The sequence below is a fragment of the Theobroma umbraticum genome, unplaced genomic scaffold, assembly GCF_002168275.2.
Source record: "Theobroma umbraticum cultivar Fairchild unplaced genomic scaffold, ASM216827v3 scaffold_31.0, whole genome shotgun sequence".
NCBI lineage: Eukaryota > Viridiplantae > Streptophyta > Magnoliopsida > Malvales > Malvaceae > Theobroma > Theobroma umbraticum.
In genome coordinates this window covers 875,203-892,179 of record NW_018397283.1, presented here as the reverse complement: position 1 = coordinate 892,179, position 16,977 = coordinate 875,203, and the positions used below count along the sequence as shown (strand labels likewise).

Below are 16,977 nucleotides of genomic sequence, written 5' to 3'. Positions count from 1 at the left end.
TATTTGATTTTATTTTTCAATAATTTGATAAGAAAAAATTTGAAATTGAGACTTTTCTAATAGAGATATTTGATATGGAAACCACCTTTTTTAAACATTAAAACTCAATAATATATTATAAGGTAAAAGTGTACATACAGTTTTTAAACATTAAAAGATACAGTTTTAAATATTAAAACTCAATTTTTTTTTGTGTGATATCTTGTAGAGTTATTTTTTCCCTTATTAAACAAAATTAATAGTCTACCTCTTGTGAGAAGAGAAGTTATCATAATATATTGTGAGAAAAGAAATTATTCATGGGATGTTAATTGAGAATAAAAATATTTATAGGGGTATAAGTGAATTTTACCCCATATGAATGGTGAAAGGTTGTTAAGAAAAAGAAGGGGTGTAACCTTGAAATTATAGATATATGGCTTGGGTTAGCAGATCAGAGTGGCGCAGCGGAAGCGTGGTGGGCCCATAACCCACAGGTCCCAGTATTGAAACCTGACTCTGATATGGAAGGAAACTTCTTGTGTCCACTTTTTTATTTTTTATATTTTTCCCTCCAATATATCCCACCAAGCGACGTCGTTTACACCTTCAACACAAGCCGTTTTAATCCAAATTCCCCTTTCTACCCCTATCATTTAGCTTAAATTCAAAGCAGAGATGGCGTTATTTAAACGCTCCTCCCCAAATCACCCCTTTAATAACCGTACCAAAACCCCGCGCCTTTTGCAGAATCTCTCAAGAAAAAACCAGACCCCTTCCTTTTGGTCTTCGGCTTTGTCTTCGTCAGTCAAAATCAATTCTCCGCCGTTCCAATCTTTATTTTCCGTTCAGTAAAAGAGTTAGCGGTGACGGAGAGTTGCCGGTTTTTGTCTCGGTCTGGTAAACATGTCGGCGGATTTGTACTCCGAAAGGCCTTTGTTCGGTGGAGCAATCTTAACTACATTTCCTCTTAGGTTTCAGGTTACTTTCTTTTCTCTTCTTCATTTTCCTCAATGTCATGTGTTATAGTAATAATTATAACTAATACCCGTGTATTTGATATTGTACGTTGTTTTAGGATGTTAGCAACATCAGGCAAGTTCCCGATCATCAGGTTAGTTTTCCAACCCCACCATCCCCTTTTATTTATTTGTTGAATTTTTATTTCCTTTTTTCTTCTGAAATGTTGGTCTTGTTTGGGATCGAAGGAGGTGTTTGTGGACCCTGCGCGTGATGAGAGCTTGATCTTTGAGTTACTGGATTACAAGCATGAAGTTGGAGATGATGGAAGTGCTGTCTGGTTTCTTCAAGACCTTGCTGTTGAACAAGACGGTGAAGGATTCACGGTAACCGCATGCAATTTTTTATGGCTTTGTATCGATTGTTATGATAGTTGTTCTTTTATGGAAAGGAAAGAGTAAAGCAATTATGTATTTGAATTAGCTTCCTTCTAGTACTTGCTAGTATTGTGGGTTTTACGCTTATCATATCCTTTGAGAATTTTTAATTTGGAGAAGCTTTAATCTTATATTATGAATTATAGAATTATAGGTTTATGGCATTAACATGTAGCTAAGATCCTCGTAAACTTTTTATCGGGTCTATCTAACCCGGTGTGCTGCTTGGCTTCCCCTTTTTCTCCCGGGGCTCTCAACACTTTTAAGTTAGTTTTTTCTGTTCTCTGTATTTTTTTAATTTCCCATTTTATTTTCTTCTAAATTATCAAGTATACCCCGCTAAAGAATATATTCCTTCTTGCTTATATGGCTGAACCATTAATAAAATAAGAACTACAAGTTCTACATGCCCTTTGGTAATTAGGATTAAATTTCTCTATGCATTGTTATGATTGTCTTTATATTTACTTAGGTTCTGTTGATGTTATAGACATCCAGAACGATTGTTTCTACACTTTAAAGAGCTCTTTCCCCTGCACCAGAAGATGGAAAGGAGAAAACGAGAGAAATAGGTGTGGGAAAGAAAAAGTTTTAAAGGCATTGGATTACTTGGCAGTTGTTTGAAACTCAATATGTTGTAGATATAACATTTTCCATTTTTCTCTGTGTTTCAGCTGCTTGAGCAGTCAGCAGCGGTTGAGGCCCCTGGCTTACGTTACAGAAACATCCCAGCTGTTGTTACAACTGCAGTTGGCCAAATGGTATGAGTCATATTGATAGCATGTGACTAGAGTTTCATTCTTACTAGGTCCAACTTTCAGTATTACGCTTGCCTACAGATCCATGCCTTATCAAACATCATGTCATTAGATTGTGCTCTTCCTTGAGTCTCAATGTTTTTAAATCAGCAATTTATTGTGTTATTTTACATGCTAGGCATGGTAACCTTTAACTTCTGCGAAATGTTGCATTTCCTCTGTACTATTATTCGATCTATGTAGGACTTTTCTCATTGAAAATACCACCAGTTTATGATTTTCCTGTGAAAGACAATTGAAGTATGAGGCTTATTGAAGTGAAAACAAATTTGTGTTCTGTTTTTGTCTGTACTTGTATGTGTATGGATGTGCTTGGGATAAAAGCTAAAATTAAGGTTGCAATTTGGATTTGTTCTTTAGAATAATTTTTCTTCTGATTGTTGGGCTACCATATACTTGTATTTTAACTTGGAGTAATTTTATGATTTCAGCTGTGGCCATTCTGTTTTCCTAGTTTAGGCAGTTTTTAAATTGAAAAGTATGAGGTGTATCTGATATTTTGTGACATTAAATAGCCTTAGTTGCACATGTTGAGATCATTTTTTCTGTTCTGTTAATGAAATGGCATTATATTTAACTGAGATTGTAAGATTAGATGATTTTGGCAAGCCAAAGCTCTGCTGGTTTAAAATATTTCTGAACTTGTTGTTTTGAGTTAATTCAAAGTGAAGAATCTGAGATTTTGGAAAGAGTGTATGAATCTTTGGTGTCATGTGTGCTTGTCCTTTATCTTCAATGTTCATGAGCTTTTTAGTTCTGATTGATCTGCCCCTAGATCAGACACTCTTTCCCTTGGTTAAAGCAGAACAAAAAGGTTTGCTTTATTGTTCTTCGAGTGTAATACCATGGCTGTTAGATGGTTGCAATTTAGACCTGCTGGGATAGTAATATGTGTCTTGTAAATTTTCCCCTAAATTTCCTTCTCTGAGAATTTTCTGGGATGTGATTGTAGATTTGGAAACTTGAGCTGAGCTCTGGGCTTCAGTACGTGGTTAGAAAACCATTGGTTGGATTTCTCATTTTTCTTCCTTATATTTCTCTAAGGCGGCAACCTTGCTAAAATTTTGGCGTGTTTTTATGCAGCAGAAAAAATCTATGACTGTATAAAGATGTGCTTTTAAATCATTTACTAGTTGGATAATAAATTTTTTATGAACATACTTTCTATGTACAAGATCAGCTTATTGAAGATGGTTTCTAATACCCTTGCTTTATGAATTCAACAAGTTCACTGGACTCTCCCTTCCCTTCTCCCCCATCGTTGCCTTATATCTGTTAATATCATCTCTCTCTAATTTTGTTACTTATGCATAGGCTGTTTCTAAGGGAAGGCAAGGAAGAGAAGCTCAAAATATAATCAAGGTGCTTTTGCTTTCTGTTTTCAGTTTTCTCTGTTTTTATTTAGTTGTTTCAAATTGCTAAGTGGGGTTTTGATGAATACACATGCAGGTCTATCTGGCCAACCTACGTCTTAAGGAAGTTGGGACAGATGTTCTGATAACTGCATATGAACCCATCTTTATACAGTAAGTGTCAGCGCTTCATTATCCTTTTACCTATTAAATAGTTGTGAAGGTGAGTGTACGGTATTCAAAAATTTTCCCAGAAGCCATTTCCTTTTTACTCAAAAATTGATTTACCAAGTCTTCCAAGGTCAAGCTTAACGTGTTGGCAAACAATTTGGCTGAAAGCAACAATTAGGAATCCTTTCATCTGATTGCTCAGCCAACTATGGAAATATGTCTCAATACTCTGTAACTCGTTTGCAATTATGTTACTATGATTGGCAGCCCTTTGAGCCATAGTGCGAGTGCAGTTGGTGCTGGATTAGCTGTTCCTGCTATGCAATCTGGGTTTGTGCCTATGGTTGAAGTCTTTAAACTAGCTGTTACCAGCTTCAAGGTGAATGACTGGAGCCTTTTTACTCCTCCTGTTTGAGTTGGGGCTGAAAATCCTGATTTTCTGTTGGTTAGTATTATGTAATTATTTCATTTCATTTCCTTTTTTTTTGGAAGTTTCAATTCGTATTATCAAGCTTAGAATATCTCAAATCTTTAAACATCAAATTTAGTAAGAGAATCGACAAAAACATTATTGGACTGATACTTCCCTCGGCCTTATTGTTCAGTTCATGTTTTCCATGATACTGTCTTATGAAATGGAGGCTACCTGCTTCTAAACCAACAAGAATGCGATGGTCGAGGGACTTTAAGCATGTGTTTGATTGAATTGGGTTCTCCTCAGCCGCGCAAAATGGTTGGTTTGACTGCGGAATTTGAAGTGGACCAAGTGAGTGTTCATTTTCATGACAGCCTTTTAGAGCTTAAATGTCAGGATTCACAATTATCTTATAACACAAAAATAAAATACTAGAGAAGTGAAATCTATTAGATTGAATCAAATAGAATAAGTTTGTTCCATCTCAATGGAAGAAAAAATGTAAACTAAGCTGACCACCAAGGTTGGTGGTGGGTAAGATCGACTAAAATCAACTTATTCGATAAAATTAAATCAATTAAGTCGATTCTATTCAATTTAAAAAATTTTAATAGAGTGATTAAATTACTCGACTTTAAAATGAATAATCAAATTATTCTCTTCTGGTGCTTTCTTTCCACTGTCTGATTGCTAGGATAGAGTTTAAACCCATACCTTAAAAACTTTATAAGATCCCAAAAGCATAGCATGTCGGCACATAAAACACAATTCTTGTACACAGAAAGTAGACGAGAGAATCTTTCACACCCAAATGATTCATTTGCAGAAAGATGGGAGATACAGCAATGTCTTTGAAAGGACTTATCACATCGAAATCCTCAGCCCTCTCTCCATATCTAAACAAATAATACAACTCTTGTGCCAAGTTTAATGCTCTAGCAGTGTTTGTTTCTCATGCAACTGCTTCATCAATCATGCACATGGAATTTCATACAACTGTCTCTTGCACTCTGAAAACTACTCTTAAGCTACCATTTCCCAAAAAAGAACTTACAATTCATTCTCTCTGACTTATTCCCTAAATTCACTGGTGGTTTCCATATGGCTTTCTAGTCTATTCATTTTCATCTTTGTAGAACTTTTAACAAGAAAAAAGCAAAAACCCAGAAAATAAGATATTATAAAGTGATAAAAGAGTCCTTTTCAAGCAAAAAGTTGTTTCATTTAACCCATCAGTTATAGGTATGCATGTTCATCTTTGACCTATTTTTAACAAGAAAAGAAAGATAAAATCATCTTGGATTCAATTTCTAATATAGCATGATTTGAACGATAACTTTATCTTTTAAGACAATGATGTTATTTGGAATTTACTCGAAAAAAGTTTTTTAGTTAGTAATTCAAAAAGACAAAAAAAAAAAAAAAGAAAAAAGAAAGAAAAATGAGTACCTTGAGAAGTCTAGGTAGGGTTGGAAAATTGTTGAAGATTCCATGAATTATTCCATAGTCTATCACGTGACAATCAGCTAGTTTGAAATTAAGAGGTTCAGTGGGGGCCAATGTAATTAATATTACACACACACATATATATACATACATTGGTTTTTATCATAGATTCATGTTTTCACACCAATGTTGAATTTTCTTTCGGTGGGGGCAATTCACATCAAAATGATAGCCAAAATCTAGAAGATGATAATCAAAATCATGATTCATTGACAATGACATATAGAAATTTAAAGGTTTCTTTGCAAGCATCCTTCCAATAACTGACAAAAATATTCTAAAATCTTTCTTATCATTCATATATGCATATAAAACTCATTTTTATCTTCATGGAAATCGAATAATGATCGTACAAATCGTTTTCACAAGTCAATAATTTAACGAACCCCCCCCCCAAGTGTGTGTTGCTACTTTGCGTGTGCGTGTGTGGGTGTGGTTATTAGGGTTTTGTTAATGGTAAACTTTTGCTGCTGGGAGCCTTTTCATGAACAGAAACCTTGTTCAATCATCAAAGTGTTCACATATAGTACAAAATGAGATTTGAAATGTCCATGAAAAGTTTTTGGCCTATATGTCATTAAGAATGTATACAACGTGTCATCTGAACATTTGACTCACTGTTAAGTATGTGTTTGATTAAATATTATGCATGATCTTTTTTCGTTTGTGTATTATGCTTATAGAATCAAATTCAAGCCATTTAAATGAATTAATATGCATGTATGCTTGTAGTATTAGTTTTAAGGTAAATTTCATCCATGTATTTCTAATTTCTTATTTTGATTTCACTTTAATCTATAATCTCTAAACTAATCTATTTGGATTCTTAATCTTTTAAAGTGATTTCATTTTGGTCTTTTCGTTACATTAGTATGTTAATAATTGAGAAAAATTTCCATGTGAAATATCAAGAGAATAATCATGTGGTGTTTCACGTGATTTACAATGTGAACATTACATCAACTTTAATAGAATGATTTGACGAAATGATCAAAATAAAATCATTGTTAAAACTTAAAAATTCAAATGAAAAAATTAAGAGATGAGGGACTAAAATAAAATTGGGATAAATGATTACGGATTATAGGTGAAATTTATCCACAAGACTTCACACTAAGTTATTTATGAAAAATTTATAATTAATAGAAAAAATAGATTATATATACAAACTTTTTTTTAATGGAAACTAAATATCATAAAGACTTCACACTAAGTTATTTATGAAAAATTTATAATTAATAGAAAAAATAGATTATATATACAAACTTTTTTTTAATGGAAACTAAATATCATAAAGACTTCACACTAAGTTATTTATGAAAAATTTATAATTAATAGAAAAAATAGATTATATATACAAACTTTTTTTAAATGGAAACTAAATATCATACACACTTAATTACTAGTCTTCTCAATCATCTTTTCCCTATACAAATTTCTCCCATATATATATATATATATATATATATATATTTAAAGAATATGTGACATGCATGGTGGAAATGACAAAGGGTTGATGGTAAAATAGAGTAAGAACAATGATGAGTTAGCCATTAACACGATGGTGAAAAGACCTAGGTCGCTCTGAGGCAGCTAGTCCAGCCTAGCCCAGCCCGGACATACATAACTGAATCCCCTGTAAAGCAACCACCGGCTCGAAACTAAGAGTCATGCATGATGTGACCCAACTGATCCAAATTTCTTTACCTTTTTCCATTTTTTTTGTCTTTTTTTTTGTCGTTTGTGTTGACATCAGCCCTAGGATTTTGGAGGGAAGGGATAAGATAGGTGGTGCCACTGCAACAGTGCCACCTGGTAAGAATTGGATATGGATGACGTCAGCCCTTAGGGCTGAGAAGATTCCAACTGTCGAGAGTGACATGGCACTGTCAGCCCACCCACCAACTTTGCCAGACAGACTGGAGAAGGACATTCCAATAAGTGAGCTGGAGGGTAGGTCCCACACTCTTCAAAAAAACTCTTTTTTTTTTTCATTTTTTTAAATTTATTTTACTATTTAATAAACAATAACTACATCGAGACGACGATAATTATTTTATTATTTCGTAATTTTAATTTAATGTAATTATTGAAAATGTGATAAGGATAAATAGAGGGGAAATAAAGACTTATCATGGACTATGACTGGATTTATTAGAAGCAAGTGCAATTATGCAAAGGGTACTTGTCCAAAGCCTCCTCCAACCTTAACTAGCTTCTTGTTTCGTCTCCATCATTCGCTTGGCTTCACGTTGTTGTGCTTTGTCATCCAAGTTTAACCCACTTGTGTTTATTATTGTACCCTTCCCTAATTTTCTCTCTCCCTCTTTATTGGATGTTTGCAAAAATGCAATCTTTCGAGATCCGACAAAATATAATTCGATCGAATTGTTTGAATCAACGATAAGATTTATAAAAGTTATTTCGAATGTGTTTAATGTGCTCATGATTATATAAAAAAATCAAGTAATTACACGTTGGTTTATATAATAGCTTAAATAATCTTTTTCTGACATAAATCAAATTACTCAAAAAACAAAAATACAGACGTGATTCAACAACGGTTGTCTTTGGACTCGTCAGTTCTTTTTCCAAATGCCATAGTCAACAGGTAGGAATGCACATCAAAAGAAAACGACCCTCCCCCCAATAGGGGAATTCTTTCAATTTTGTCCAATAAAATCACTGTCACATTTACTAAAATTTTACGGCAAATTCCATGATAATTCCAACTTGGGATTTATTTTCAGATTTATAAAGTCCGAGAATGCAACTGTATTTCAGCACACATCCACTGACTTAAACCTTACGGAGTCGTAAGGTTGGCTTTTTGATTCAACATTTTTTCTTCTCATCTAGGCCTAACACATTTAATTGCGTTGATTTTTCCACATATGAAAAGCTTTATTTTTTTTTTATTTTCTAAGCTTCTTTATATTAAGTTGACTTGAAAATTGCCTTTTTGGACTTTAAACCTTTAGAATTAATTTAGCAGGCCTTTTGTCTTTTTGAGAAGCGTATATATATTCATATAAATGTTTAGTAAAATAACAGCAAACACTGATTAGAGTTTGCTGTCATGAAATCCCAGTTACAGACTCCATGCGATGTAACAGTTTATGACTTGAAAGGCATTTTATCAAGGTGAAAGTGCCAACAAGTTTCCAAACAAAGAAAAACTTTGTATTTAAGATTTTGGGTTTTTGTAAATTTTTATTATACATATATTAAGTTTTAGAATCATCTTCAATCCTTAATCAATAGTTTAAGGATAAATTAAACTAACTACAATGTTTAAACTAGTTGACTTAGCATAAACACGGTGTCATAAATTTAAGACTTTCTTTTCGAACACGGTGAATATTATAAATATATGTAGCTAATTTACACTCATGCTACAATTTGAAATTTTATGTTGCATAAAATGTAACTAAAAAAGGATTAAGAACATAGAGATGAGTTTACTCTTATGATCTAACAATAGTAAATGACAAATTAGCTAATTAATTTGAAGCTAAGCACACACACCCTTTGAGATATAAGCATGCAGAGGGAAACTATCAAAGGAAAGGAAGAAAACAAACCTTTTTCTGAACAGTAAAATAAATCGAGGGGACAGAATAGCTGATGAGAAACATAGGAAAGCATCATCTCCTCAATCACATAACAATGGCTAGTAAAAGAGGAAAGAAAGTGGAAATGAAAGGATTGAGGAAGAAGGTACATATTTTTTACAAAGGAAAAAATGACTACGAGGTAAGGTCACTGTAGCAAAGGAGAAAAGACCCACTCTCTCTCGGCCATAAATACATCTTTTTCTAGTGCTGTGGGTACGGAAAGTGATGTGGATTTTCTGATTGGCTTTCCCAGCTTTTCCAACTGGTGCAGTTGACAATCTCTCTCTCTCTTAATCTGTCAATTCTTTTAAGCAAGTCTTTTTGTGCATGCCAACCTGTCATTCCTTCTAATTTTCTCTTCTTATACAGCAGTAATCTTCCTAATCATTGAAAGGAATGTATAGCCTAAGGTGAAGCTTTCTTAAGCTAGAGATTGATTGATCTTTTGTTCTTGTACAAGTAAAGGATTTCTTTATTTTATCATTCTCTTATCTTGCTCAAGAGATATAGGACATTGTTTTAATGATTGGATTCATTGGACTTGCCTAAGATTTTCTCCTTGGTATAGCTCTTGATACATTTTTATAATTAGGGGAATGGGACAAAAATTAATAAGCATGGTATATGCATCATGACCTTTATAGTTTAGTACACACATACATGTATATTAAAAATATCATCTGTTATGTAGATTAGTTAATAAATAAAAAGACATGGCATGTACTTGGAAGCTGTATATTGATTAATTACATTCCCGAGCTGCAAATATTGATAATCTTATCAAATTTGGTGCTCAAAAATCTTGTAATTTTGTATTTTTAGTTAATTAATTTAAAAAGATAGTGTCGGTATAACAAATCTCGTGTTACATGCTTTTGTTATGTAATTTGCTTTTATATTTAAACACTAAAAAAGAAGTGTATACGTTCTCTGGGTGAAATACTGGATTAAGATGTTAGATCTGTAACTTTCAAAAGCAACCAGCCAGCTTGACCAAAAATAGGGGGAAAAAAGAAGACTAAAATTTTCTTGTAGCTCAGAAACCGCCAACATTCCGACAAATTTGTTTGAATAATTAGCTCAAATGGAGGGTAAGCCATCAGCATCACCAGCAAAGATCGATGTCAAGGCACGTGATTTTCCACATAGCAGAAGCCTTTACCGAGAGAGTTGATCCAATGGGGGCTACACAACATCACTTCAAGAACAGAGCTGGTGGCTTTCATTGTTTCTTGGTGTGCCAGATAGTACTGCTGGGACCATGGTGGAAACTCTAGCTAGCATGGCTTGATGAAAGTTGTAAAATGTTATTTTTCATTCCCTTTGTTTTTTCTCTTACTATTTGTATAGAAATAAGGGTTTTCTTGTAAACGTGTTTGTAAATCTCTCGAACAGAATGTAATTAATCTATAAAATTTGATAAAGATGATTTTGTCTGATAGAATTACAGATTGTTTAGTTTTAGACACAAAATAATATTTGGAATTCTTATATTTATGTTTAGAGTTTTCAAAGGGAATGTGATTTTGTTGTTGACATTATTAAGAGTACTTCATTCAGAGATAACCTTGACATTGTTGGTTTCATACCAAGAATCATTGGTTTTGTAAAAGAAACCAGAAATGAGATACATAATCCCAATCATATTGAAAGTTACAAAGCCAAAATTCACTCGCAGATAGTCTGATTAAACCAGAAAAGAGACCTCATTCTGCTCTTCTGTAATGTTGTGATACAAAGGGTCTTTCTTTAATATCCTTAGTCTTGATTTTGGATCTGTAACTATGCAACTATGGTTTCATAATCCAATCTGTGCTGTGATATTGAGACAAGAAAGGCATGGTTCAATGTTGGGGGGTGAAAAGGTGTAGGGAAGTGAATGACATGACAAAGTGGTACAGTTCTAAATCAGAAGATTATAGTACAAAATCAACATTAATCCCAAGCTTCACGACAGTCTTAGGAAGGGTCATTATCGAGATCAAATTCCCATTAGTGCTGTTTTAGAGCAAAAATGATTACAGTACTCGAAAAAAAATTTAGGTTTTATCATTAGTTAGGTATGTTGGTTGTTGAAATATATTTGAAAGTTGCCATATTTTGCCAATGTGTTTGTTTTTTGTTCCCTTTTAAGCTACACTTTGGCCTGTTAGGCACATGGGATGGACGTGCTATGCTTTCTATCTTTTTCTTTCTCTCTCATGGGTGGTGCAGGCTTGTTTCTTTCATTCTGAATTATATATATGTGTGTCTGCATATATATTTCACTTGTGTGGTATGTATACTAAATGTATTTCAATAAAGGACAAGAGCTATGAAGAAGAAGATCGTTCGATAGGAAAAAAACTCAGGTTCAAATTAGAGAGTTAGATGCATGGTTTCTGGTCTAGGGGTAGAATTTTGTGCTTTCTACCAAATTAGGTTTTCCATGCATCAATTTACACTATAATCTCAATTATAACACTCTTTCAAGAGACGTTACAGTATAATGTAAATAGAACTATCTCGTTACATTTCTGTTTTTGTTAACATGCTTGTAAGGGAAAAAAATAAATTTGAAAATTAGATCGTAAATATATACATATATCAAAATCGTAACACAAAAGGGTTTTGAAACCTACATATTTCTTTCACTTCATGAACAACATATTCCCTATGGCAAGTCAACTGGTCCGAGGATTAAGATTAGTGGTCTCACAAAATATTGGCTCTCTTTCTCTCCCACAAAGGTGTGTACAAAAATATTGAGTTGGGATCCTTTTATCGCAATTTGGAAAAAAAGGCAAAATTTGGGAATATGAGCTTTTAAATAAAACTTGTAAGGACCACACATGTATATATCTTGCAGACTGTGTGGCTCACATGTCCAAGGATGGAGACCTGAAAAGTGTTGGGTATTGACTCAGAAATCTACTGAAAGATTTGTCCATCAAGTATGATATCCTACCTCAAAAATGTTTGAGATTTCTTCAATTAAGATGATTTTGCTGGTCAATGGGCATCCTTGGATGGTAGGATCCAAAAGAGAAACAGATATAATTTTCAAAAAAAAAAAAGGATCCAAAAGAGATGGGACTTATTGTATGTTGATTAGTGATAATTATCCCTAGAAAAAGCTTGGTTACATGTGAATGTTTGAAGGGTTAAGCCATAGATTTTGTTCTTGTAACTTTCTATATGGTTAGAAATGTTTGAAGCTAGAAGCAATGGATAATGATTTATTCAAGAAAAATGAGATATTTCAAGCAAATAGAGCAGTTCAAGTACTATACATTTGCAAAAATCACCTTTATCAGATGAAATAACATTACCCATTTTGATAATCTTGTTGATGAAGACATTGAGAAAGAAAAGGAAAAGGGGAAATTATAAAAGGAAAACTTAGTCCATATGTGCATGGTTAGTAGCATTTTGATTGAGATACAACCAAACGTAATTTACTCCTATCATTTTCATATATACTCAGTAGTTTGTTAGTTTGATTGGGTGTTTTAGAGTTCAAAGCTGGTCCCAAATTTACAACTAAATCGATCATGGTAGCAGGCTCGAATTGACATTTATATAATTATTATCATTAAATTAATTGAATTATACTTTTTAATATATATTTATATGTATTGATAAACAATGATGTTAAAAAATTGCATACACAAAAGAGAATTTGAAAAAAAAAAATTGTCAAAGGACAGCATTATAATATTAACAGAGCAAAAAAGTCTTGAATTGAATGCTACAATATTCAAAAATTTAATTGAATAAAGATGAAGAATATATTTTTGATGAATTGAGAACACTAGAGGGGCAGCAAAACCAAGGGTATAATCCTCATCTTAAACATAGACAATGGAATTGTTTTCGTGGGAAAGGAAAGGTATATGGGCTAAGTGGAAAGCATGGTTTATTTTAATTATAAGAGCAAAGGCAAAAGGGCAATGATTACAAGAATGGGATGGGAGCCACCTGATTATCTCTTTTTTTTTTTTTCTTTTCTTTTCTTTTCTTTCCTCTAATTTTAACGAGAGAGAGAGAGAGAGATTTTTTGACTTACGGAATGGGGTCCCAAACTCAGGCCACCACTGTCTTAATGGATTGAATGATAAAGAGCACCGCACGTGGAGTCTGAATCAAGGGACTGTCCAACCACAAAAAAAGGGGACTACCACTCCCAAAAAAATGGAAAATTACAATTACTATAATATAATATAAGCTAAGGGTTTTTTTTTTTTTTTTAGTTTTAGTTTGATTGATAATAATAAAAACCAAATGCATAAAAGAAGAAAACCCAAAATTACAGACACATCCTCAATGAAACAAAATATTTCCAATCCCAAAAAATTATTGCTTTTCTTAGCCCACCCTTATAATTCTCACTCATTGTGTATGTTGCTTAAAGCTTGCCCTCTTCCCTTATCCTCTCTCTCTCTCTATCTCTCTCTTTGCAGAGAGAAAAGCAAAGAAAACAACACAGCTGCCAGCTCCTATCAGAAGGGAATTCCAAGCTAAACAACATATTGCAAGAAAGAGAAATAGAAATAGAAAGAGAGACCCACTAGGCCACCAAAGTCACTGAATTGAGGGTCACCTACAGATGTACTAGGAGAAGAGGAAAAAAAAGAGAAAAACAAAACAAAGAAAAGGGAAAAAAAAAAAAAGGGAGCGGGGAGGGGGCTGGGGAAGAGAAAAACATATAATCCCACACATGATCATGGATGGTGAGAATGGGATCCGCAGGCCAAACTTCCCTCTACAGCTCCTAGAAAAGAAGGAACACCAACAAGAACCACCTTGTTCCAGCTCCGGCAACGCGGAGCCTAGCGCCAAAACAGCATCCGAAGCACCCAAGAAGCCTCCCCCTAAGAGGACTTCAACCAAGGATAGGCACACCAAGGTGGAAGGGCGTGGCCGCCGCATCCGTATGCCTGCAACTTGCGCTGCTAGGGTTTTCCAGTTGACAAGAGAGCTTGGTCACAAATCAGATGGTGAAACCATCGAGTGGCTGCTTCAACAAGCCGAGCCCGCGGTCATTGCTGCAACGGGGACAGGTACTATTCCTGCTAACTTTACGTCCCTCAATATTTCACTCAGGAGTTCGGGTTCCAGCATGTCGGCTTCTCACTTGAGAAACACTTACTTCAACCCAAATTTTTCTACGCAACAATTGAGGATGAGAAGCGAGTGGGAGAGGAACGTGCTTGACGACTCACCATCTCACCAACAACATAGGAGGATTTTATTTCCGGGAGTTGCTTTATCGTCAGACGATTCATTAAACTTTCCTAGCAGTAGTAGTATGAACGCTTTCTTGCAAGCTAAGCAAGAGTTGCGGGACACTAGCGTGGATGTGGCGGAGGAGGCGGATACTAGTGTGGGGAAGAAGAGAAGGGCTGACCAGCATCAAGACTTGTCACAGAATCAGGTGGGGAGTTACTTGTTACAATCGACTACAGGTTCAATTCCGGCCAGTCATAATCCGAATCCGGCAACATTTTGGATGGTGACCAATCCTAGCAACCAAGTCATGAGCGGGAGTGGCGCTGGGGATCCCATGTGGACATTTCCTTCATCTAGTAATACTAACATGTATAGGGGCTCTATGTCTAGCGGGGTGCATTTCATGAATTTCGCTACTCCAATGGCTCTCCTGCCTGGACAACAATTTGGTTCAGGAATTGGTGCCGGCGGTTCAGTTACCGACAGTCATTTAGGCGTGCTCGCGGCACTGAACGCGTATAGGCAGATTCCAGGCAGCAATGTTTCTGACTCTCCGGCCAGCGGATCACATCAACACCATGGTGGAGGAGATAGGCATGATTCAACTAGCTAGTCCCGTCCGCCATGCCCTTGGAGCAAAAATTTTACAAGTGTATGGCTTGATCATGCTTTAATTCTTTTTCCACTTATTTTTAGTAGTACATATATTTCCAATTTGCAACACAGGCAGCAAAGTTTGAATGCTATTGAAGTTGAGTGTGATATATTCGATTTTGGTGTGAGTAATGAGAAAAAATTAATTAGGGTTTGATCATGAGAGAATTAATTTGCTATCAGTGTTGGTTAATTTGTTTAATATCTTCGCATTACCTAACAAAAGATTAATCTATAGGTACAAGGGAAGGAGACTAGCTACACATGCAATACTGCATACCTTCCCTGTTAACATTAAAGCTTTCCTTGATTAATCCTTCACAAAAATGGTGAGAGTGATGAGGGGTTTCAGTTGTTTTTAGTGCATTGCTTACTGTCCATATGCTTCCCTCATTTCTGCATTATTTCAAGCTTCCACGGGCAAAATTTGTGATTCGTTGGTGCCATTTACATCATCAGCAAAAAGTTGAATCATGTTCAAGAATTAGGGAGGGAGCCCACACGTGATCACATTTCAGCCTTTGAGGTTTACTCTTCAGGTGGGTGAGCCCCCTGGCCTGTGGGTGTGACAGGCCACGAAAAGCAGTAAGCAATCACTAACTAACAAGAGGATCATTCCTCATCTTATTCATATAAGGAAGTTTGCTGGTGATATATGTATAAGATACTGAATGGTTGGTCTTTCAATGTCCCTACCGCATACCTGTCACCCATATGTTTATTCATATCTCTGAACCGTTCACCAAGTGGGTCATCCTTTTGATGGATTCCTCTTGCAACCCTTTAACTCGGTGCACCGCGTAACAGGTAATTATCCAAGATGTGGGTCTTCTAGGCATTTAAGGTTATCAGTTGTTTCTTTTCTGTTAGTGGTAGATCGTTGCATTTACTTCTTCTTCGTCTTGTTCTCTGGTACAACTTAGATTCCCAAGGGCAGGCTTTGCTGCAAGTTGCAATGGCGATTTCTCTTTGGTGTTGAAGGTTTCCTGCATTGGGAACCTTTTTCCATTGTGGCAGCGTTTCCATGAAGCATACCAGTCACAGTGATTTCCACTTGCATTGCATTGTTGTTGGTACAAAGGGAAATAGTTCTAGATTGGTATCAGCTTCTTTTTCCAAGAAAAAAGGGGATGATGCTTTCTAAGAGTGGATGTACCTAGCCCTAACATCTACATGAAAAAACATTCAATCATGCACGGCCCTGATGACTACTGTTTAGGATGAATCCTCGTTTATTTGTCCTGGACTGATTAGCATAGGTCAGCCTAAGGTACATATTGTTAGGATTAATTTAGTTTTAAGTAGAAAATTACAGTCAGGTACCTACTTTGTACTCTAACTAGGAAGAAAACAAAGGAAGGTTGTGTTTTTAATAAATTAATCAAACAGGCAATGCTTATCAGGTAGGACATACATTATCTCAGATCTAATCGGTAGAATCCCAAGCTTTACTTTTTAAGCATATCGTTAGGATCAAGCTCTACGACAGACGAATTGACAAAATCAGAGTTTGTTTCGTATAAAAAATTTCTTTGCTTATTTATCCTCGGCAGGACAAAATCATTTGAACTGATTGTCCTTTCTCTCCACGAATGAAATCACTTAGGGCTGCCATTAAAATTAATTAAAAAAAAAAGTAACGAAAAGAAAATGATGCTCTTCATCATGGTCCAACAACTGCTGAATTACAGTCAGAGAAAGGATGCATGCTGAGTGATAGCACATTTTCTCTCAAAGTTGCATTGCCATGACTTTTCACATGCTGTTAATTAATCAAGTGGTACCGGGCTGGTGGCCACACTATTCATTATTCACTAAGATGATCTTGCTTGCCATAACTGCAAGGAATCCTTCGAT

The 16,977-nt window shown here is 35.0% G+C and overlaps 2 protein-coding genes across 4 annotated transcripts; both read left to right on the top strand.

Moving 5' to 3' along the window:
• Positions 1-685: 685 nt before the first annotated feature.
• Positions 686-6,980, top strand: LOC110428377 (ran guanine nucleotide release factor, putative (Mog1/PsbP/DUF1795-like photosystem II reaction center PsbP family protein)). 3 transcript variants are annotated; one of them, XM_021444203.1, is made up of 9 exons: positions 686-960; positions 1,058-1,093; positions 1,188-1,325; positions 2,051-2,137; positions 3,147-3,185; positions 3,509-3,556; positions 3,644-3,720; positions 3,985-4,162; positions 4,323-6,980. In XM_021444203.1, exons 1-8 carry the CDS (start codon positions 886-888, stop codon positions 4,130-4,132), a joined length of 648 nt encoding a protein of 215 aa, XP_021299878.1. In that variant the 5' UTR covers positions 686-885; the 3' UTR covers positions 4,133-4,162; positions 4,323-6,980. The 3 variants fall into 3 exon arrangements, with proteins under 3 accessions (XP_021299878.1, XP_021299877.1, XP_021299879.1); XM_021444202.1 differs by having other exon boundaries at positions 3,147-3,200; XM_021444204.2 differs by lacking the exon at positions 3,147-3,185 and having other exon boundaries at positions 4,323-6,921.
• A 6,652-nt stretch (positions 6,981-13,632) lies between these two features.
• Positions 13,633-15,280, top strand: TCP15 (TCP family transcription factor). The gene has a single exon (XM_021444091.2). It carries the CDS (start codon positions 13,955-13,957, stop codon positions 15,077-15,079), a length of 1,125 nt encoding a protein of 374 aa, XP_021299766.1. The 5' UTR covers positions 13,633-13,954; the 3' UTR covers positions 15,080-15,280.
• The last annotated feature ends 1,697 nt before the right edge of the window (positions 15,281-16,977 follow it).

Coding starts and splice junctions, on each gene's coding strand:
- LOC110428377 (XM_021444202.1), top strand. CDS start 886: ATGTCGGCGGATTTGTACTCCGAAAGGCCTTTGTTCGGTGGAGCAATC. Junction 1,094..1,187: donor GGCAAGTTCCCGATCATCAG/GTTAGTTTTCCA, acceptor TTGGGATCGAAG/GAGGTGTTTGTGGACCCTGC. Junction 3,721..3,984: donor TATGAACCCATCTTTATACA/GTAAGTGTCAGC, acceptor TATGATTGGCAG/CCCTTTGAGCCATAGTGCGA.
- TCP15 (XM_021444091.2), top strand. CDS start 13,955: ATGATCATGGATGGTGAGAATGGGATCCGCAGGCCAAACTTCCCTCTA.